This window comes from Tenrec ecaudatus, chromosome 16 (genome assembly GCF_050624435.1).
Source record: "Tenrec ecaudatus isolate mTenEca1 chromosome 16, mTenEca1.hap1, whole genome shotgun sequence".
In the NCBI taxonomy this organism is placed as follows: Eukaryota; Metazoa; Chordata; class Mammalia; order Afrosoricida; family Tenrecidae; genus Tenrec; species Tenrec ecaudatus.
In genome coordinates, this window is record NC_134545.1 from 6,144,990 (window position 1) to 6,167,700 (window position 22,711).

At 52.8% G+C, this 22,711-nt stretch overlaps 1 protein-coding gene across 2 annotated transcripts; it reads left to right on the forward strand.

Moving 5' to 3' along the window:
* Positions 1 to 203: 203 nt before the first annotated feature.
* On the forward strand, positions 204 to 22,679 carry VPS33A (VPS33A core subunit of CORVET and HOPS complexes). Of its 2 annotated transcripts, none has more exons than XM_075534023.1 (13): positions 204 to 397; positions 3,857 to 3,922; positions 4,255 to 4,382; positions 6,480 to 6,666; positions 11,936 to 12,052; positions 12,324 to 12,498; positions 14,673 to 14,866; positions 16,068 to 16,233; positions 16,913 to 16,980; positions 17,774 to 17,911; positions 19,382 to 19,519; positions 21,360 to 21,528; positions 21,899 to 22,679. In XM_075534023.1, exons 1-13 carry the CDS (start codon positions 296 to 298, stop codon positions 22,078 to 22,080), a joined length of 1,830 nt encoding a protein of 609 aa, XP_075390138.1. In that variant the 5' UTR covers positions 204 to 295; the 3' UTR covers positions 22,081 to 22,679. The 2 variants fall into 2 exon arrangements, with proteins under 2 accessions (XP_075390138.1, XP_075390139.1); XM_075534024.1 differs by having other exon boundaries at positions 16,068 to 16,194.
* Positions 22,680 to 22,711: the final 32 nt, after the last annotated feature.

The following is a 22,711-nucleotide window of genomic DNA, read 5'->3' on the forward strand; positions in this document are numbered from 1 at the left end:
GTTACCATTTTACAGAAAGTAGTCTTGCTGCCAAGAGGGAAGTTCCCAGTTTTTCCGGGAGACTGTCGTCTTGAAACCGAAGCCTCAGCGCCCGCGGCTGACGCGGCGCCGTCATCGCTGGGCTGCACCCCGAGAAGGCGGGCAGTAGAGAACCGGAAGACGCCAACGAGCAGAGAGCAGCGCACGCCGGCTTCCGGTCACGTGGGGGGAGCGCCACGTGACCGTCGCCGCGGGCCTCGCGCCGGGTGGAAGCGGATGCCGTGGGACTCCGGGGAGAAGAGCGGCGCCGGGCAGGATGGCCGCGCACCTGTCTTACGGGCGAGTGAACCTGAACGTCCTGCGCGAGGCGGTGCGCCGCGAGCTGCGCGAGTTCCTGGACAAGTGCGCGGGGAGCAAGGTGAGGGGCCGGGCCGCGCCGGGGCCGGCGGGGAGCAGCCTGCTGGCGGCGTAGGCCTCGCGGTTGTGTTTGGGCTTGGGGTTTTGGCCTGCTGAAGAAACCACTCCCAGCTGTGCGTGGCCTAATTTGCGACCGGAGTGCGCCAGCTGCCGAGGGATTCAGCCTGGTTGCACCTTCTCCCCCAAATCTGAGCACTGGGGGAGAGGGAAACCTCGGTTGCTGTTTGAGCCCAAGCTTGCAGCCAGTGGGTCAGCCCGCGGTGTCGAGTGCCTTCCTCTTATCCACCGACCCTGCACTGGACCACGCTTGGCCAGCTTCTCCAGAGGCTGGTTCCGCACACTAGCAAGGCCGAAGCCCCTGAAGGCAAGCCGCACCGTCCTTGCTTCTAAGCATTCTGGTTGCACGTCTCCCGAGACCCATTAGTTTATTCTTTTGCCACTTTATGGTATTCAATGTGCTATGCCAGCATGATGGAAAGGTATCAATTCTAAAGCGTTCCCTTTTTACCCACCGTTCACATGCATGTGACTCACTGCTAACATGTCAGTTCTGGTTCATAGCAACCCTATATAGAACAGAGGAGGGTGCCTTTTGGGGTTTCCAAGCCTGTAAATCTTTATAGGTGCCGAAAGCTGCATCTTTCTTCCTCAGAATGGCTGGGGCCATTCAAACTACTGGCCTTGCAATCAGCAGCCCAAGTGCATGTAAAATGCTTGCAAATACCGTGGCTTAGATTTGGCTGCCATGGCCCGGTCCTCAAGAGTGACATCTTTGCTTTTCAACACTTGAACGAGGTTGTTTGCAGCAGATTGACACTGAATATTTAGCTTGGGTTAGGCTCAAAAAATGACAGTGACTTGGTCATGAGATCCCCAGATCGTATCAATGTATTAACAAAGCTGTACCCTTGTTCTAAGGAGCCCTGTAGGTGTAGGGGTTACACTCCGAGGGAGTAAGGCCAGGCTTTCTACTCCTGTAAAGAATTAGCCTCAGAAACCCAGGGCGGTTCTCCCCTGTCCTAGGTCACTGTGAGTCAGAATTGCCTCGATGGCAGTGAGTTTGGGTTTTAGCTTCTCGTTGTTGTGATACTGTGCTATAGCTTTTCCAAGTGCTACTACGGTGAAGTCAGCTGGGCAGAGTGTGTCAGGGCTCTATCCCCTTTCTTCTTGTGATGAGAATGTACACAGTAGTCGCCAGTTTGCTGTTTTACGGGCAACTCGGTGGCATCTCAGCACCTTCAACAGAAACTCAGTGCTTCCTAAACAAAACTCCCCCTACCCTGACACACTCCCGGCAACCGCTGATAATCTCTGGTTTCTGTTGTTACCTGCTTGTGTCCTATAACTGAGCTCATTTAGAAACATAATGTTTTCAAGCACCATCCATGTTGTATCAGGCATCCGGGCTGCATTTCCGTTTACGGTTGAATGGTACTCCATGGTGTGCGTGGACGGGCATTTCCATAGGATAAGTGCTAGAACGAACTTAGCTCTCTGGGTTTCTGTTGGTATTTCTGGGCGTAGCCGCACTGCATCCGCTGGGTCGTGGCAATTCTCTGTTCAGCTGTTGGAGGGGTCACTACCTATCGTCTGTGGCGGCGACACCGCTTTACATTCCCACCGCCAGTGGATGACGACGGTTCTTGTTTCTTGCCCCCTCTCCCAAACGTCTTGTTTTCTGTGTTTGGTCAGCACCATGGGTATGAAGTGATATATCACATGCTATTTTTTTTGTGCTTAAAGCACTGAGCTAGTCACTGAAGGGTCCGTGCTTCAAACCCTCCAGTCACTCCCTGGAAGAGAGATGCGGCAGCCAGCTTCCACCAAGGTTTAATGCCTAGGAACCCCGATGGAGCAGGTCTGCTCTGCTCTGTAGGGTCACTGTGAGTTGGAATCAACTTGATAGCAACAGTTTTGTTGTTGTTTTTAATGACTAATTATGGGAAATTTACACTGAGGGAAACACGACTAGGACTGTTTTCCCTAACTTATAACAGAGGGAATATTTCCTCTAGTATTCCACGGTAGGAAAGCCACCACTTTGGTAAGTTAGAGATAAAGTTCAGGGATGTTGTCCTGTTTTAAATATCATTCCCTCTGATTCTCCCCTAACAGCTCTGCTGCCTTGAAGTGAGCACATGGTTGATTCTGTCTCCCTGGGGAAGCAGACATTCTTGTTGTCTCCTCCTGCTGCGGCACCCATCCCCCTCATCCCTTCCCCCAGTGCAGGTATTAGGTTTCCTCACCTGTGAGCCCAGGGACTTTACTGGGGTTACCACCCACCTTGTGACATGTGTAACTACTGAATATGCACGTGTTGTGGCTACCTACAAATATCCCAAGATAGTAAAGACGTGTCCTCTCCTCCTCCTCCCGAGTTCTCCCACATCCACTTGGACCACCAAGAGGGGCTGAGGTGAGCATCGCTACCAGGGAATGTGTCTGCCTCCTTTATATTATCCTGTCTCCTAGCTTCCATGACTTTACTACGGTCTACCTGTTAGAGCTGCACAATTGCGCCTACAGACCGGGCAGTTGTCAGAGGCTTGTTGGCCATTTGGGTATCCGTTTGAGTTAAGTGCCATAAACATTTCCATTACGGAAAGAGAAAGAAAGGACAGTGTCGTTCAACATGGGGAGCCCGCGGAGGGCCCAGCACAATGACCTGTGGCTGCCTGCCACTCCCGCCGTGTGCCCTTGGGCCCGTGAATGCACCTGAGCCATTCTTACCACCTCCCTGTGCTAACTGAAAGCTTTGTGGTTCGAGTCCATCCAGCGTGACCAGGGAGGGGGGGGCATCTTGTCGCAGTCTACTTCCCCAAGATCAGCTGCTGAAACTCTGCGGGGCACAGTCCAGCTCGGACACGCCCACGTCCCATGAGCCGAGATCCGCTCAACGGCGACTGGGTTTTTCAGAGACCTAGATCAGAGGCTTTAATTTTTACCTAAGTGAATCATACGTTGGCCCTTAGGAGCGAAACGCCATGGAAATTGCCGTGGTGACGTCCTATTGTTCGTCTTAGTGCTTATCCCCGTGATACAGATAAACCACCAGCTCTTGTTTTCTAGTTCCTTCTCCCCCCCCCCCCCCCCCCCCCGCCCTCCGCCCTCCGCCCCAGGAATTAACTCTTAACTTTCCCATAATCAACAGCACCATACAGCTGATGCTATTTTTCTTTGGTTTTTTAAGCTCAGTGTGGTCACGAAACTTGTTAGATTCAAAAACCAAGCCCACCACCAGAGAGTCGATTCCAACTCCCAGTCACCCCTCTATTGGGTTTACAAGACTGTATGTGTTTATAGGAGCGGACAGCCCAACATTACTTAGAAGTCCGGGTGATTGGGTGATTCAGAGTGGGAGCCAAGCATCTGTGCTGTGTGTGGGACGCCCCTCGTCTGCTGGTGGCGTCTCGCGACGCCTCTCGCCCTGCAGTAAGAGACTGTCTCTCTCCCCCTGTAGGCAATTGTGTGGGATGAGTACCTAACCGGACCCTTCGGCCTGATTGCCCAGTACTCCCTGCTCAAGGTAAGCGAGCTGTCGGGGGCACTAGTACGGCCCTAAACTCTCGACGATCATCCGCATGTTTGTGTTGCGCTCCATAACCATTGATGTGAACGCTTTGTGGGTACCTGACGGTCCTGAGCCTAGTTTGGGGAATTGCTAGTACTCCGTTGCACGGTAACTGCTCCGTGCTGCAGAGTCGAGGCCGTTGCATTTGGACGCGATAGCAGTGGCTTTCTCCCGACGCTCGGCGAGGGGGCTCTACTGTGATGAGAAGGTGTGAGGGCCCAGGGGAGGGTCTCGGTCTGGGCCTGGGAGGGAAGTAAACTTCACCTGCCGTGCCCGTGCGCCCCCAGGAACACGAGGTGGAGAAAATGTTCACCCTTAAGGGGAGCCGTTTGCCGGCAGCCGATGTCAAGAACATCATCTTCTTCGTCAGGCCCAGGCTGGAGTTGATGGACATAATTGCAGAAAACGTGCTCAGGTATCTTCCCGGCTTCCGTCGGGCCCTGGTGATGTTGGCCTGCCCTTTGCACACCACTCCCAGTGCACGGGCAGGCGGCCTTCTGGGAAACCGGGACAAGAAGGGAAGATCTGAGAAGTCGAGCTGGGGGGTGGGGGTGTCATCATACAACCCATCCTTTCAGGAGGGCGACAAGTGGACCCCCATCAGTAGAAACACCTTGCTTGGGCACCCCCGTGTGCATGGGACTGGGGTTGGGCAGCTGGGGCTCAGACCACCGACTCGTTTTCCCTTTAAGGGGTTTATTCTCACGTCATCACATGTCATACCATGCAATAATTGAGTCATCTCAGGAAGAGTCATTCAGTTATCACCACAGTCACTTCGAGAACATTTTCTTCTTCTTTGTAATCATTGTTAGTCATCTAATTATTTTTTTTCTAATTGTGGCCAAAAATATTCACAACAAGACACCCTCCAGTCCCACAGCTTCTGCATGTGTAATTCAGTGCCATTGATTATACTCTTTGTGGGGTTTTTTTAATTGTTTTATTAGGGGCTCATACAACTCTTACCACAATCCATACATACATCAATTGTGTAAAGCACATTTGTATATTCATTGCCCTCATCATTCTCAAAACATCTGCTCTCCACCCAAGCCCCTGGCATTAGCTCCTCATTTTTCCCTCTCTGCTCCCTCCTCCCTCGTGAGCCCTTGATAATTTACAAATTATTATTTGTCATGCTTTTTGTGTTTTATAACCATTATTGAAATCCTTTTCCAAATTATTCCACCACAATTAACATAAACTCAGTAGCGCATTCTTCTTCACCCATGGTAACCATTGGTCAAATTAGGTTGGTTTGTTTTTTTAGTTGATACAGTATTCATTCTTCATAAACTTCCATGGTTAAATCACTTTTAAAAGAGTTGTGTATACAGAACACCAACTTTCTGGTCAGTCACCAAGCACCCAACTGTTTGTGCACCCTACTGAGAAAACAAGCGAGCAGAAAACTTAGGATGGTTATTTTTATTTTATTTTGTCTACTTTTCTTCTTAGTGGTTTTATTGGCAGATAATTCATGTACAGTTCAATAAATGGTTTAGTCATATTAAAAAGTTTTACAGTCATCACCACAATCAATTTTAGAACAGTCTCTTCTGTCTTGCATTGATTATGGCATGGTTATTATTTTTAGGATGTTGAACGCCCATTCCCACTGCCCTTGAGTCAATTTTGACTCACAGCCAGGGTTTCCCAGACTGTAAATATTTACAGGAGCAGTCAGCCTCATCTTGCTCCCTTGGAGTGGCTGGTGGGTTTGAACTGTCAACCTTGTTGTTAGCACCAGGGTTTCTTTGTTGAATATATGGTGCTTGAAATGTCATAAGCAGCATTAGAAAGGATTGATTAAGATGTAAATTAGCACCAAGTCTGTAGAGCGGTTGTTCTCAACCTTCCTAATGCCATACCCCTTTAATACAGTTCCTCATGTTGTGGTGACCACCCCCACCATAAAATTATTTTTGTTGCTGCTTCATCACTTTTGCTACTGTGATGAAGGTTTGCGACCTACAGGTTGAGAACCCCTGCTGTAGTGGGAAGGAGACTCCCAGTGCAGTCTATGTTCTGTGGGACAGTAGACAGTTCTGGCCTCTAAAACGGTATGGGCATGTATGGGCTGTCTGGGGGTGACCATTGTCAAGAGGAGTAGAGTCAGGGTCCAGGGTGATCTCTCCTTGTAACACCAGGCTCCCAGTTGCTGCCGTGGTTCCGACAAAGAGCTGTTTGTTTTCAACACGACACAGCGGTCCTGCCTCAGTGACCGTGAGCCTGAGCTGGCTGGTGCTTTGGGCATCCTCAGTCATGTAGGAGAAAGCCAGAGAGAGTCCTTTGAATCATTGCTGTTTTCCTGCTCCCCCAAAACCCCCCAGCCATGGGAGCAGTTGGAAGGGTTGAGCTGATAGTCAGTAATGGTACGTTCACCTCACCAGCATTTACGTAGCACCTGCCATGTGCTGGGAAGAGGGCTGACCCGGACATAACATACGCACAGCCCTCTCCAACTCTGAAGGAGCTCCCCAGCTAGTGAACATCCCTTTCTTTGCAGCGAAGACCGACGTGGCCCATCGAGAGACTTCCACATCCTGTTTGTGCCGCGCCGCAGCTTACTGTGTGAACAGCGGCTGAAGGATCTCGGCGTCTTGGGGTCCTTTATCCATCGGGAGGAGTACAGCCTGGATCTCATCCCCTTTGACGGCGACCTCTTGTCCATGGAATCGGAGGGTGCGTTCAAGGTAAGCCTGGCGTGCCCTGGTCGACTTCAGACTAGTGTGTGGCCCGTCTGTGAGTGTGAGATACTGTCGCCATACAAGGGGCCTTCAAAACGTGGAAAAAGTGAATTAAAAAATAATAGGATTTTCCCAAGGACTTTTTAACTCTTGTTTGTGAGTTGGGTGAAAGTTTACAGAGCCGATCAGCAGTTTCGCATTAACAATTCGTACCCATTTAATTTCATCTCATTCATTGCGATCCCCTCAAAGTAGCATCACTTTTCCCGCTTCATCCCTGTGTCTCCTGCTCCCGTTTCTCCTCCCCCCTGTCCTTTCTGAGCTTGGTCCCTGAGTCCGTGCTGCTCTGATGATCTCGACTAGTTGGTTGTTTTAAAGCGCACACCCCTCTGTGCCCCCCGTGTTATTGTCCCTTTAGAGACTTTCCATTGTTTGGCTGGAAAGGGAACCCTGGGCGACCAGTTCAGCTTTAGACCTAGAGGGTGGCTGACTAAGGTGTAGTCTCAGGGGTTCCGCCACCTGTGGGTGACCAGTAAGTCTGCTCTCGCTCATGTTTTTGATGTTGCTCCACATTGTCTGCAGCACCTTCTAATGTAGGTCCCTTCTGGAGCAGCTGGTAGTGGTGGCTGGGCACCCTCTCATTCTTACGGCCTCAGCAGCTTCTTGAAGTCCCTTTGTGGTATTTGAATGGCGTTTCCATGCTTCCAAGTGAAGCCGAGCTGGTTTTCGTATGTTTACTGATATTTAAAGTGTTCTGTTCAGCAAACTACTTGTTGATTTTCTTTGCCTATTGTTTTTCTTCTCTGAAGAATTCTTTGCGTGTTCTGGATATTGGTGTTGATGGTGGTATTAGAGACTGTTGAGTTGGTTTCAATGTATCGCAACCCCATGTGTCAAAGTAGGACTGCCCCCCAGGCTTTTCCAGGCTGATCTTTATGGGAACAACTCAGACACAAGTTCCTTAAACAGACACAGGATTTGCAAAGTCTATTTTCTCCCCTTGTGTGAGTTTTCTCTTAATTTTTTTTGATCTTGCCCTTTGAGTCATGAAGGCTTTAAATTTTGTTGATGCCCAATGTATGTAAAATTCCTTTTTTCTCCCCTTCTGTTTTTTGTGTTTGGGCTTGACAGCTGAGAAAACAGTGCCCAAGCTAAGGTTGTAAAGGTTTACCCTTGCTTTCTTCTTTTTTTCATGCTTGCTTCTAAGAGTTTTACAGTTTTGGCTTTAACAGGTCTGTGATCCTTTTTGAGTTAGCTTTTGTGTGTGGAGCGAGGTTGGGATCCAACTTCATTCTTTTACACGTGGCTATCTAGGGTCCCAGCGCTATTCATAGGGAGGACTGTCTTTTCCTCATTGAATTTTCTAGGCATCCTTGTGGAAAAATCAGGTAGCCATATATGGAAGGATATCTTTTTAGACTCTCAATTCTGTTACAGTGTAGCAGTTAGACTGATAGGTGTGTATCTGTTCTTATGCCTGTAGCATGTCACTGATTACTTTATCTCCTTAGTAAGAATTGAAATTGACAAGTGTGAGTACCCCAAAGAAAAGTATCTGAATGTATTGATTTCTTGTCTTCCGGTTTGTGCTTAGTAAATACTTCTGAAGACACAGTGCTGTTGTGCACTGCCCTTGAGTTGGTTCTGTAGTGACCCTGCAAACAACAGCTGGGAACCCTGTGCCAGCCTTGCAATTCTTGCTACTTGGCAGCTTCATGGGGAAAACAGTTCCCTGTCTTCCCATTTTCTTTTTCTCAGATTTTTGGAAGCTCCTGGACATGTCTGAGCCCACCGTTGCAGGCACAGTGTCATTCAATCTCATCGAAGGTCGTCCTTTTTCCCTGACCTTGTACTTGACCAAAATAGTGGGTTAAGTGTTGGCCTGCTAACCCCAAGGTCTGCCGATTGAAACCACCAGTCAGTTTACGGGGAAAGATGCGGCTGCCTGCTCCTAGGGGACAGTTCCACTCTGCCCTGTGGGGTGACTGTGAATCCGAGTGGACTTGACGCCAGTGCCTTTCTCTGTGCCACTTTACCAAACGTGATGTCCTCCAGGGACTGGTCTCTCCTCAACAGATGAAAGCTCGGTAGCTTCATTTCTTAGGAGCATTCTGGCTGTCCCGCTTCCCAAACCATTGTCCTTCTGGTGATTCAAGGGGTCAGTTCTTCTTTGGTCTCACTTAGTCATTGTCTGTCTTTGGGACTCCTTTCTTTTAAGAAATTTTTATGTTGTAACTGGTTTCTTGATACCATAGGTCATAATCACTGAGTTCTACCCCAACATTTTGTGTGAATAAATATTTCTAATGCAGAGATTCAAAGAATTACTCAGTGAGCTTTCAACACTGAGATTTTCACGTCGTTAACATTTTGCTGCCCTTGCTCAGTGGAGCCTTGGTGGCTAAGCACTGGACTGCTAGCCGCAAGGTCGGCAGTTCACACTTACCAGTCGCTCCCTGGGAGAATGATCAGGCTGTCTTCTCCTATGCAGATGTCCGGTTTCGGAAACTCTCAGAGTTGTAATCAACTGGTTGGCAGTCGGTTGGCTTTGGTTCTGTTTCTGTGATGGTACACTTTTATATAATTAACTCACGTCCTCGTCGTTAATGGGAATTGGTGGTGGCAGAGGAAAGCGTGTCAGGGCATGGGAAGAGGGACGTCCCCCGGCACCTTACAGATCCCTTGCAGAGAAACAGCCTTTTCTGCTGGGGACCCTGGGTCTGCAGCTTTGCGCACTTGCTTAAGGTCACCCTGAGCAATCAAGAATTGTGCCCGAATGGGGAAGAAGGGAGGCGCTCCAGCGGGTAGTGTTGATCGCAGCCACGGATTCTAATGGCTCTGTGGTCCTTTTCCTGCTGTGTGTGTGTGTGTGTGTGTGTGTGTGTGTGTGTGTGTGTGTGTGTGTGTGAGAGAGAGAGAGAGAGAGAGAGAGAGAGAGAGAGAGAGAGAGAGAGAGAGAGAGAGATCGAGATCGATAGGTGTGCTGAAAACTTGATTCTGGAGGAAGGGTGGAGGGCCAGTGAGAAAGAGGACAGACGTAGGGGCTGCATCAGTGGCCTCGGACATAAGCACGATTGTGGGGTGGCACCGGCCAGCAGCAGCAGCACATGCCTCGCTTCACTTTCTGCATGTGCAGTTCACAGTGCCGTGAGCACATTCTCCCGTGAGCACATTCTCTCGTGAGCCACCATTCTCGACAGCCTTTTCCAAACAATTTCACCGCCACGTTACCAAACTCACCCCCGACCCCCACCCCCCAGCAGCGCTCTTTGTTCTTGTTTGTTTGTTTAATAAATCATTTTATTGGGGGCTCTTACAGCAATCCATACATCCATTGTATCGAGCACATTTGTGCATATGTTCCCCTCATTTCCAAAACATTTTCTTTCTGCTTGAGCATTGGTATCAGCTCCTCTTTTTTCCCTCTCATCCTCATGAACCCTTGGTAATTTATAAATTATTTTTATTTCCATATTTTACACTGTCTGCTGTCTCCCTTCACCCACATTTCTGTTATTCGTCCCCTTGGGGGTGGGAGTTGTACATCAATCATTCAATCAGTTCCCTCTTTCTCTACCTTTTCCCCCTACCCCCATGGTAACGCTACTCCCATTACTGTTCTTGAGGGGTTTATCGAAAGCTCTTATCTGTACCAATGAACATGCCCCGGTCTGGTCTGATTTGTAAGGTAGAACTGGGATCATGCTAGTGTGGGGGGAGGAAGCATTAAAGAACTGGAGGATTGTTGTGTGTTTTGTTGGTGCTGTACTGCACCCTGGCTGACTGTCCCTTCCTTGTGACCCTTCTGTGAGGGGATGTCAAATTGTCTACAAATGGTCTTTGGGTCTCCAACCCCCTTCATTTACATCAGTATATTTGTTTGTTTGGGGTATTCTGATGCCTGATACCTGATCCCATCGACACCTTGTGATCACACATGCTAATGTGCTTCTTCCATGTGGGCCTTGTTGCTTCCCTGCTAGATGGCCGCTTGTTTAACATCAAGCCTTTAAGACCCCAGGCTATACCTTATGATAGCTAGGCACCATCAGCTTTCTTCACCACATTTGCTTATGCACCTATTTCGTCTTCGGTGATGGTGTCAGGAAGGTGAGCATCACAGAATGCCAGCGCATTAGACAAAGTGTTCTTGCGTTGAGGGAAGACTTGAGTAGAGGCCCAATGTCCATCTGAGCAGGGCTCTTGGTGTCCTGCACAGTGATTGTCCATTAAGAGAACACTCTGGGCTTACGTAGTCTTTTCTAATTGGGCTGAAGTGTTACATGCTTGAAAGCTGACTTCGCTGCGGGGGTAAATTCAAGGTGTGAAGATGTCGTCAAGGTAACCATGTAGATGGACGGTTTTCAGTGGTGAGGTCAGCATCAGGAAGCTCCTCTAGCCCCACTGTGCCTTCAGCGTGTGCACGGGACCCCCTCTACCCCTCTCCTGTGCGTCGTGTAGAATCCCTCTGCTTCGCTGGAGGCCCGGCAGCAGTGTGGAGTCTTGCCAGCCTCATTTGTTTACCACAAACAGCCTGGGCAAAACCCACTGCAAAGTACAGCTGACCTTCATGGAGTGGGTTGGGGCCTTAGAGGTGCCAACTTCTGTACCATTGGAAATCTCTGTGTGACTCATAGCGGCTCGAGGACAGCACGGGTTTGGACTGCCAGGGCCCCTCACAGGTGGATGGCTTTCCTGTTGCTGCAGCGGCGAGCTCCAGTGTGGTGGGTCCAGACGCTAGCCATGTCCCCGTGAGCTTGGGAGGATGGAAGGGCTTGCAGTGCCGGGAGAGGTCAACTGGTCACACAGAGATGCTTAGTGCCTCAGTGCATTTTCAGAGGACTGGTCACTGCAAAAGCAGCAGGGGAGAAGCCCTTGTGTTGGTGGGTACATGCTGCTGGAACCCGTGTTATTCAGGGGCCATGAACTTTCTGATCTGTGGTGGAGTGATCTGGGGTGGGGGGCAGGGGGCTTCACAGAACCAAGTGCAGCCTTGCAGTAGTGGGCGTTGGCATCAGCCTCCCCTGGTTCACACTGGGCATCAGGAATGAGGCCCCCTTCCCAGTATGAAAGTTGCTACTCAGCATAGGCAGTTGAGAGCTGATGAACTGAGCGGGCCTAAAGGATGAATGCCTTCCTCCAGAGCCCCAGGCTTGCCCTAGGAGAGTCCGTGGGCCCTGACAGCAGAGCTGTGGCCTAGAAGACAGCCGCGTGCAGGGACCCTGGGGCGCCTCTGCCTGCTGGCCTGCTGGTAACCGCTCTTCCTTCCTTGCAGGAGTGCTACCTGGAGAGCGACCAGACAAGCCTGTACCACGCGGCAAAGGGGCTGATGACCCTGCAGGCGCTGTACGGGACCATCCCCCAAATCTTCGGGAAAGGAGAGTGTGCACGGGTGAGAACAGGCGGCCTCTGGGTCTGAAGGAAGGTCCCCTTGTGCCCCCAGAAGGGGGCAGGAGTGAGAAACCATTTGAATGGCTTGTTGGGAAACGGCCGCTGCCGTTGCTGAGAGTGCCCGTGTTGGGCTGGGTGACCAGTGCAGATGCTTCCATATTCTTCGCACTGCCCCTCAGCGTTTCTCCTTTTGTTCTGTCTTTAGCTACATCGTAAAACGTGGCCGTTCCCCAGAGAGCTCCCCACACCTGACCCAATGTTTTTGTTCCCAGCAAGTGGCCAATATGATGCTGAGGATGAAGAGGGAGTTCACAGGAAGCCAGAACTCAGTATTCCCCGTGTTTGATAACCTCCTGCTGCTCGACCGCAACGTGGACTTGCTGACGCCGCTAGCCACCCAGCTCACGTACGAAGGGCTCATTGACGAGATCTACGGCATCCAGAACAGTAAGTAGAGCGACCCCCGCTCTGCTCGGGGTGTGTACTCAGGGGCCCTTGGCTTTGGAGGCTGCCGGCCTTACCTGCAGGAGCTGGGCTGGATGCGACCCTCGGGCCATTGGTTTTTGGCCCTGGGTCTTGAGTGGCTTTCCAACACTGGGAACTAACCCGCAGTAAGAAGTACATAGCCCAGCCATGACACCACCCCTCACCCACCCACACGTGTGTGTGCGACACAGACCTTCAGGGGGAGGAATAGTGAACTTTAGGTTCGTGTGTAATGGAAAAAAGTCTGCATAAATTATTCTGCGATTTCGCTTCCATTTTTCACAGTGTGCCGGCATTTTGGTTGTTGCTTTTCTGTTTCTGTTGACCTGGCTTCCCTGTCTCTCCTTGCCTTCTTCTCTGGGCTCCTGGGTACCTGCTGGCCGTTTGGCCTCGCCTCGCTGCTTGTTTAAGGGAGCACGTGGCTCATGCTGTGGCTGCACCATCTTCCGGTCTTGTCAGACAAGCAAGAGAGTCGCTGCCTCTCCACGACCTTGCCAGCACTTGCTATTTTCCGTTTCTTAGGATACCCGTCGAGTTGCCGTTTCTGGCTGACATTTCCCTAGTAACCAAGGGCAGAGACACCATGCATAGACGTGAGGGCGGCAAGACGCTGCTCATGTGCTTGGTACACGTTCTCGGGAGGGACCATGCCCTGGGGCAGGGAGGGCGTCATGCTAGACTGAGTCGGTGAAGAAGAAGGACCCTCAGTGGGAAGGACTGGCACCGCAGCTGCTACAGGGGGCTCAGATAGTGGTAGCGATGGTGAGCACGGTGCAGGAGCGGGCAGTCTCTCCTTCTCCTTGCCTGGGGCCGCGGAGAGGCCAGAACTGCCTTGACACGGCACCTAGCAGCAATAAAAACAAGTAACGAACGATGCTGAGTGGCTTTCCAGATGCTTACTGACCATTTGCATAGCTTCTTGGGAGAAATGTCTGGGCAAGTCCTTTGCCCATTATGAAAGTGGGTTGCCTTTTTTACTGTTGAGCTGTAATACCTTTTTCTGGTTGGTGATTTGCAAGCATTTCCTCGCATTCTGTGGCTGCCGCTTCCCTCTCTCGATACTGTCTTTTGAAGCACACACGCTTTTCATTTCTGTTTCTTCTTTTGTTGAAACTAGAGTTTTATGATGGAGCCTTGGTGGTGTAGTGGTTGCACATGGGGCTGTGATCCACAGGGTCGGCAGTTCAAAACCACTAGCAGTTCCAAGGGAGAAAGACTGGACTTTCTACACCGTAAACCGTTGCAGTCTCTGAAATCCACAGGGTGTCGGCACGAGTCAGCATTGACTTGATGGCAGTGGGTTAGTGAGAGTTTCATTAAAGGAGCAGCACTCACCCGACTTCATGTGATGCGCTCAGCACCTCCCTCCCTCTCTTTGCTGCTGCCGTGTTGCTTTTTATTGATTTATTTTTCCTTTTCATTTTGAATGCGATTGCAGTCCCCCAGATTATTTCATGATACACTAATGGGACATGGCCTAGAGTTACAAAATGCTAGAAGGCAGTGGCATTCTCAGAGTCCTTTGAATAAGTCTTGACATCAGGCAGCTCTATACTGCTGGAGTCCTGTTGGCGCTGTGGCATTGGGCTGCTATACTGCCAGGTTAGCGGTTCAAACCCACCAGCCATGCTGAGGGAGAAAGGTGAGGCTGTCTGCTCTTGGGAAGATCGACAGTCTCAGAAGCCCTCTACGGGGTCGCTCTGAGTCAGAATCGAGGAGGTGGTGTTGAGTTTGCGTTGGGTCCCGATCCATCTGGGAAATTGTTGTTGCCGCCGTCGGGTTGTATGAATTAACTGCTGCCTAGCCTGGCACTGTCCCCGGTGCCCCACTGTCAGTCGCTGATGTGACCCTGTGACCTGTGAGGTTTCACTGAGTGATTCTTCAGAAGTAGCCCGCCGGGCCTTCTTCCTCTGTAAGGAGGAGAGAGCGCTGATTGTGACGTGGCCTGGGCACTTCGCCTACTGTCCTTTGACCCGGGGACGACCCAAAGCTCAGTGCTGTCCTGCACTGTTCTTGGCATTATTTTTCCAACCCCTGTCTACACGGCCCCCCCTCCCCCAAGCTGGAGACCCCTTCTGTGTGTGAGCTCCCTCAGTAATCCCCACAGGAACTGTGTCCCACCCACTGTCGTGCAGGTTACGTGAAGCTGCCACCAGAGAAATTCGCACCCAAGAAGCAGGGCGAGAGCGGGAAGGATCTGCCCACAGAAGCCAAGAAGCTGCAGCTGAACTCGGCCGAGGAGCTGTACGCCGAGATCCGGGATAAGAACTTCAACGCCGTGGGCTCCGTGCTGAGCAAGAAAGCCAAGGTCATCTCAGCGGCCTTTGAGGTGAGACCTGTGGGGTTGTCCCAAGCTGGGCTCCCCCCAATCCCTACACACACACACCCCCACCCCCACCCCCCATCCACGGCTCCCAGAAGAGGAAGGCGCGAACACCACTGCAAAACGACACTCCTGCCCGGACAGGGTGGAGCTGCCCCTGGGACTTTCCAAGCCTGTAACCTTGGCGGGAGGAGAGCACCTCGTCTCTCTCCTGCAGAGCGCCTGGTGGTTTCAAACTGCCGACCATGCAGTCAGCAGCTGCTCCTGGCTAGACATGCAGGGCCCTCTCACACAGGCCTGGTGGTCTGAGGGAAGCTCTGCCTGGGGAACACAGGACAGCGGCCAGTGGCGATGACGCCGCAGTCCCAGCAGGGCAGCTTCCCACCGGTGCCATCATTCTCACCGGCCTGCCCTGCCGTGTGCCCCTCGGTCAGCTTGTCCCCCAAATAGGAGTGTTCTCTCCAGGGATAAGCTAAGGGGATTCCTTCCTTGGAAACACAAGGAGGAGGTTTTGAAAACAGAGTCATCTTTGTTAGGAGTCGTTGCCTATGGAGTGACTTTTGGCTGGATTCATCGAATGCTTTGCCCCCTTCACCACCACCCCCCCAAAAGAAACACCAAAAACATTTTTCACATGATTGTTTTTAGGGGCCGTCCAGCCCTGACTCTCACAGTTCCCGCCCTGTGCCCCACTTGCGGTCATTGCTGGGGTGAGCCCATTGTTGCAGCCATTCTGTCGGTCTGCCTGGTAGCGAGCCCTTGTTTCTGCTGACCTCCTGCTCTACCAAGCCTGGTGCCCTCCTCTAGGGACGGGGCCCTTTCCACCAACTGTTTGAAGCCCCCTCGTCTGTGTGATGTCAGGACTGGGTTTGGCCCGGCGTATTTCTCTTCCAGCCTTCCTTCCTTTCACGTTAAACCCACTGCCATCGAGTCGGTGCCAACTCCTCTCAAGCCTAGAGGACAGGACAGGATAGAGGTGCCCTGTAGGATTTCCGAGGCTGTCAGTTTTTAAGGACGCAGCCTGCCTGGTGTTTCTTCCTTGGAGCAGCTGGTGGGCTTGAACCACCGGCCCACTGGCTAGCAGCCACATGCTGAGCCCACTATGCCACCAGGGCTCCTTCAGTAACACTTGGAAGGAACATGCCCTTGAGCAGTGCAGGGAGCAGTCGCTTTCCTGCCCAACGGCTCTGTGCCTGGCCCGTTGCAGGAGCGACACAACGCCAAGACGGTCGGGGAGATCAAGCAGTTCGTGTCCCAGCTGCCCCACATGCAGGCCGCCAGAGGCTCCTTGGCCAACCACACCTCCATCGCGGAGCTCATCAAAGATGTCACCAGTGAGTCTCTCACCTCAGTCCTCGGCAGCACACCTCTGGGTGGGTGTGGAGCTCCAGCTGGGCAACTGGCATGTTAACTGCTTGTAGTTTGCACTCCCCAGGGAGCAATTCAACCCTTCAAGCCCCCCCACCCTCACCTCGCATCTCCCTGCAGAATCGTTAAGTCTAGCGGGGGGGGGGGGGGGGCAGCATTTTGAAAGAGCTCGGAAAGGGGTGTGTTAAACCGGAAAGGCAGCCCATTCGTGGAAGCACCAATTGTGAGGGCTGAGTAGGAGGGGGTTCTGTGCCCCGTTTGACTTAGGACACTCTAGAGCTTCGACGAAACTCAGTGTTGGCAAGTAAGGCCTCGAGTCTGGTGTGGATTGAGGAGAAACCTGTGGACATTAGATGGAACTGGGTGACAATGGAGAAATGCCCTGGGGAAATGGGCACTGGCACGGGTGCCAGGCTTTTTCTGCCAATGCTGAGCTCTGGGTTTGGCTACCTAGTAGCACAAAGGGGTGCTGGCCCTGCCTGTATGTCAAGGTCATTAAGGGGCTCAGGGTCTGGAGGGTTTTGATTTTATTTTTGGGGTCTGACCTTTTGTTTGCCTGCTGTGTTGCATGTTTCATGTGTACCTCATGCCCTCCATTTGAAAACCTCTCTGTGACCGTACCTTACCGGGAAGTCCCACAGAGCTTTCCCCGGCTAAGTTGCAACTTTGCCTATTGCGTTTTAGCGTCCGAAGACTTCTTTGATAAGTTAACTGTGGAGCAAGAGTTCATGTCTGGAGTTGACACTGATAAGGTACGTGGACCGTGGATGAGTTCCGACAGGTGATTGGTAGCTTAGCCAAAGACGAGGCAGTTCTCTGCCCTGTAGGGTCCCCGTGAGTCGTCATCGACTCCATGGCAGTGAGTTTGTGTTCTTTCCATGGAGTCCAGAGCTCTTGTTGCTTTGGTTCCTGTGCCGGCCGTGACGGTTTCCAGAGCAACAGGTAACGGTGGAGCTTACTCAGTCAAATAGCCAGCATTTAACGCTGCTCTCCGCACGGCTCCTGGAGGGGCGGGGGCCAGCCCAGAGGTCAAGGTCCCTGAAGGACTGGAATAGACCCGGATACTTGTGTATTGAGCCGGCTTTATGCCCCCTTTAAGTGCTGTTTATACGTTGGAAATGGAAATGTGCGTGAAAAACCCCAGCTCCTGAGAAGGGAAAATCATGTCTTGTGAGTCACATTGGTGCCATTGTTGACAGCCGCTGGGTCAGTCGGGTTCCAACACTTGGCAGCCACTCGGGAGGCTTTCCACAGAGCCTGACAAGTCGGGGCGGGTGCGTGGTTACGTGGCTTCCCCAGCGGTGTCCTCCTGGCCCTGTGCCCTGGGCCGGCTGCTGGTGTGTTTGAGGGGGAGAGGAAATTATTGTTGAGTGCCTGCCCTTGAGGTGACCCCGTGTGACCAAACTGAGCAGCTCCCGACTGTTTTTGACACTGTATGTCCTTATGGCCGCCTGCTCCTCCTCCCCCACTCCTCCTCCGGCCTTTGGGTTCCCACCCCGGTGCTTAACCCCCTGCGTGACCAGGGCTCCTTTTCTCCGTGTCTAGGTCAACAATTACATCGAGGATTGCATTGCCCAGAAGCACCCTCTGATCAAGGTGCTGAGGCTCGTGTGCCTGCAGTCCGTGTGTAACAGCGGCCTCAAACAGAAAGTTCTGGACTACTACAGAAGAGAGATCCTTCAGGTCAGTCGGCTGTCGGAGTGCTCATTTGCAGAGGAAGAAAGTGACCTCTCCCCACCCCTACCCCGTGCCCTTCACGCCGCCCCCCCCCCCAAGCCCCGCAGGGAGGGCGGCTGCTCTCCGGTCGGCATGCACTGGTCAGGGTGGGCACCCCACGCCAGGGGCACCCTTCTTGTCTGCGCACCGTGCCACTCTGTGTGGACGTTGAGTCGTGACGATCGGTCTTCCAGTTAGCAATTCCCGTACACAGTGTCCATGCCATGGACTGCCATCCTGCAGTGTCGCCCCACTGTGCGCACACCCACCCTGGGTCCCTGCTTCCTCGTGCGCTTCCTTCCTGCTGCCTGCTGCCTTCTGGGGCTTCTCGCTGGGCAGATGGCAGCCTGGGCAGTGGACTGCTCCAAGGAGTGCGTCCCTCTCCCCCTCCCTCCCAGTGTGAGTGTCCACCTAATAGGCTGCCTGTTGTCCGGCCGACAAGTGCGTCACATGGGTGATTCCTTTCTGGACTTGAAGGGTGACGACGGGCTATGATCTCAGGGTTCTACCAGCCTCTGCCTGACCAGAGAGCTCGGGTTTTATTTATTTTTATTATTTTTAAGTTTTAGTCCACATTTTTCCTCTTAACCTATTCAGCGCCTTCTGACAGGACCCCATTCAGTGTAGACACCATCCAGTTCCTTGGGGTAAAGGCTCTCCCGGCCTCTGGGATGTTCCTGGCTCTTCCTTGCTCCGGAGCAGCATGCTGTTGTCCAGGTGTCGCATCGCAGGGCAGAGCCCCGCTCCTCTTTACCCCCGAGCAGCTCTCTCCCCATTCCGTTTCAGCCCAAGTCCCAGCTCCACTGGTCAGTGACGTGTGTGTGGCCTTGGGCACACTGTTTAGGCATCTCTGTGAAATGCGGATACTAGGGACAAGGGTCGAGTTACACACGTGAAACGCTTCGAACCACTTCCAGCACCCAGGAAGTCGGGCAGACCCTGCTGTATTGCGCTTCCCAGAATCTGCGTTCTCACACTTTCTTCAGCCACGGTGTGCACGTGGCGTCCGCTGTGGCCATTCTGACTCTACTTCAGAGGCCCTCCTGCAGTGGTCCGGAGCCCAGGCCTCGCTGTCGAAGTGCTGGCTGCTGCGGTGATGATGAGCATGTCTTAAGTTTGGGAACAAATGGAATTTGACTCTCCACGGCATCTGTAGTTACCTTTCTTTTGCCCTTATCAGGATGCATAGATTTCCCTCGTTCTTTTCTTCATGACTACTTACACCCCATTGGTGAGTCTGTAATGGTTGACTTTTGCAGTCTCTCTCCGAGTCAGGTGCAAGGTTAACTGTAACAGGCCTGGTCTCACCCACCACCCCGTCCACTGGGCGCTTCACAGGCAGTGCCTGGACCCGGGCCCTGGGCCCCGTCTGCCTTTCAGAAAGTAGCAGCAGCCCTTCTTTGGGAACCAGCCCCGAGCGTCCCCATTGCCTTGCAGACCTACGGCTACGAGCACATCCTGACCTTGCACAGCCTGGAGAAGGCGGGGCTGCTGCGGGCACAGACGGGCGGCCGCAACAGCTACCCCACCATCCGGAAGACCTTGCGGCTCTGGATGGATGACGTCAATGAACAAGTAAGCCGCGCACCGCCCCGTGCCTCTGTAACCCTCGTTGGCGATCTGGTAGGGCAGCAGGAAGCAGCCCTGGTGGCTCAGTGGTCAAGCGTTGGCTGCCCGCCAAAGGAGGGCGGTTCTGAAAATAACGCAGCCACGAAACCCCTCTAGGGCAAGCTGACTTCGTCCCACAGGGTCCCCAGGAGTGGGGACCGGCCTGAGGCACACAGCAGCAGCAATAGCAGAGGGTCTGGTGACACAGACAATTAAGCACTCAGCTCCAGGCCAGAAGGGTGGCAGTTAAAACCCGAGGTACGTCTGAGGACCAGTGTGACAGTGGGCAAGGAGAAAGCTGTTGTAGAAACTGCCGCCGAGCCTGAGAGAGGGCTGTGTGCCAGGCTGTGTGCAGGTGAGGGAAACATCACAAGAGGAAGCCAGCCCTTGGTTTCTGTGTCGTGTCATGTGCTAGGACATGTATGTCTAACGAAGATGGTGAAACTCACTGCCACCAAGTCGGTCCTGACTCAGGGTGACGTGGTGGGTGGAACAGAACTGCCCCTTTAGGTTTCTGGGGGTGTATGTCTTCATGGGTGCAGACAGCCTCAGCTGTCTCTCAACTTGACTCCCTAATTATATTAACTATCCCGTTTAGCTCCCTAGTATTACCCATGACGAACATAAGAGATATACCTGTTCCCCCCTCCCCACCCCCCGGCTTGGGAGCCAGTTCCATCGCAGTGATCCTGTAAAGCAGAGTAGCGTTGTGCCTGAGGGGGCAGACTTCCCCATCTTTCCCCCTGCCATCAGCTGGTGGACTCCAGCCCAGTCAGGAACCCGCTGTACCACCAGGGGGCCTGACTCCATGCAGACATGTCACATGACATGATTACGTCTGCGTAACAGTACAGCCCTCATGACCGCCCAGCCTGCCGACCTTTCTGTCCTTAGCACCCTCGAGAGCCTTCCGAACTACATTCTGTTGAATGGTTTCACGGTGGTCAGACCTCTGGGGAGTAGTTAATTCATGACAGAGCACAGCGGTTCTCAACCGTCCTAATGCCGCGACCCTTTCATGCAGTTCCTCATGTGGTGAGCCCCCAACCATAACATTATTTCGTTGCTACTTCTTCACTGTCATTTTGCTCCTGTTATGAATTAGGCCACCCCTGTGAAAGGGTTGTTCGACCCCCACAGGGGTCGTGACCCACAGGTTGAGAACTGCTGATATAACAGCTCTCTATTGAAGGAAAATCAAGTGGTTTCCCGGCTTTTGCTGTTACATAGTGTTGCAACGAACATATTTGTGCTTTGGCCTGTTCCCCCCTACAAGCCCACCCCAACACCTCTAGCATAAATGTGTGAGGGTAGAATTTCTGGTTTTCAAGGTTTCATACATCCTCCGCAGCCAGCTTAGCCCCCACGAAGCTGCCCCTGGCTATGTCCCCACGACTCTCTGACACACCCTGGGGGTGCAGTCCATTAACTGAAAGGCTACATGGAAGCTCACGGCCACCTAGAGAGAGGTACCTGGGAAGAAGGGCCTGGCGACCTGTTTCTGAGACCATCAGCACAGTTCCACCCTGACAACAGCAGGGTCTCTGTCAGCAGCGCCTGTCGTTGGTTTCTCACTTCCTGTCCGGTGTCGATGCCAGAGTCACAGTTCGCTGCCTTCAGCATCCAGAGGGGCTCTGAGTGGCTGCTCCCAGCTTCTCAGAACCGAGCCTGGCCTGGGGAGCTTGGAGGGCAGGGTGTTGGGGGGAGGGGCGGCTTAGCTTGGGTTCTTGTTGAAGTCAAAGCAGATCATCCTGGAATACCCCAAAGCCTGTGGGCAACTCCAGCTTCCCTTCTGTTGTGCCCACAGAACCCCACGGACATTTCCTACGTGTACAGCGGGTACGCCCCGCTCAGCGTGCGCCTGGCCCAGCTGCTCTCCCGACCCGGCTGGCGGAGCATCGAGGAGGTGCTGCGCATCCTCCCCGGACCCCACTTTGAGGAACGGCAGCCCCTGCCCACCGGCCTGCAGAAGAAACGTGAGTCCCAGCAGGGGTCTGTGAGCCCCATGCAGCTGCTTTGTGAAATGCGTCTGTAGAGCCCAGCGTCACTGCTACCTCTTCTGTCCCTGCTGCCTGTGGCTGTGATGAGTGAGAAAGCGGTATTATCCCCTGGCGGGGGGCCGCAGGTAGACAGTCAGCGGGCAAAGACCCTTCTTCTGTCCTCCTTTTCTTGCAAACAACAAGTGGTGCTGATCACGCTTTTCACATGCACCGCGCCCACACAGATAACACACGCATCGCGTGCGCGCACAGCACGCCAAGAGGGAGTGTCACCGTTCGCCAACCCCGGTGTAGCACACGCGTTGTTTTGCGTGAAGCGCGGTGATTCCGAATGTTTCCGTTTCAGGTCAGCCGGGGGAGAACCGCGTCACGCTGATCTTTTTCCTGGGGGGCGTGACCTACGCGGAAATTGCGGCTCTGCGCTTTCTCTCGCAGCTGGAAGACGGCGGTACCGAGTACGTCATCGCCACCACGAAGCTCATGAATGGAGCCAGCTGGATAGAGTCTCTCATGGAAAAGCCGGTCTAGCGTGTTCACAGTGGACCTCGCCGGTGCGCTGCTGGACGGCTAAGCTCCCCTTGAAAGAAGTGGCTGGAAGGCAGTGAAGCCCCCCGGGAGAAAAGCGCAAAGATGGGGCGGACGCCAGGGTCAGCTGCTTGAATTCCGCTGCTGGTCCCTCCGACCGCTGCTCCTCTGTCTTCCCAAGATCTTGGAGAAAGGCGGGGAGAAGAGACTGGATTCGGGTGAATCTTCGGGACTCAAGACGTTTATTAGAAGTCTCTGGAAATACCTTCACTGGGCCGGCTAGATGACCCTGACAGACTCACGATCTGGGCTGGTTCTTACACTAAGGAAGCAAGGACTGACCCCAATAAGGGGCATTCTGTTTCTAGAGGGGACATGGTGCTCACAGCAGCAACAAGTGTTGGGGCGGGGGCTGGAGCCCATGTGTCCCCCAGGTGAAGATTCAGGAACATTACACTTCCTATCTCCAGTCTGAGTTTCATCCGATCTGCACGGCAAGCTTGGTCCCTTTTGCTCTTTAGAAAGCAAGAGTTAGGTTAGGGGTGGGGAGGCAGAAGAGTCTTTTAATAAAAACAAAGTTATGATCTGCCTGGTAAGGTAAATCGGTGTGACTTCATAACTGCTAAGGGTGTGT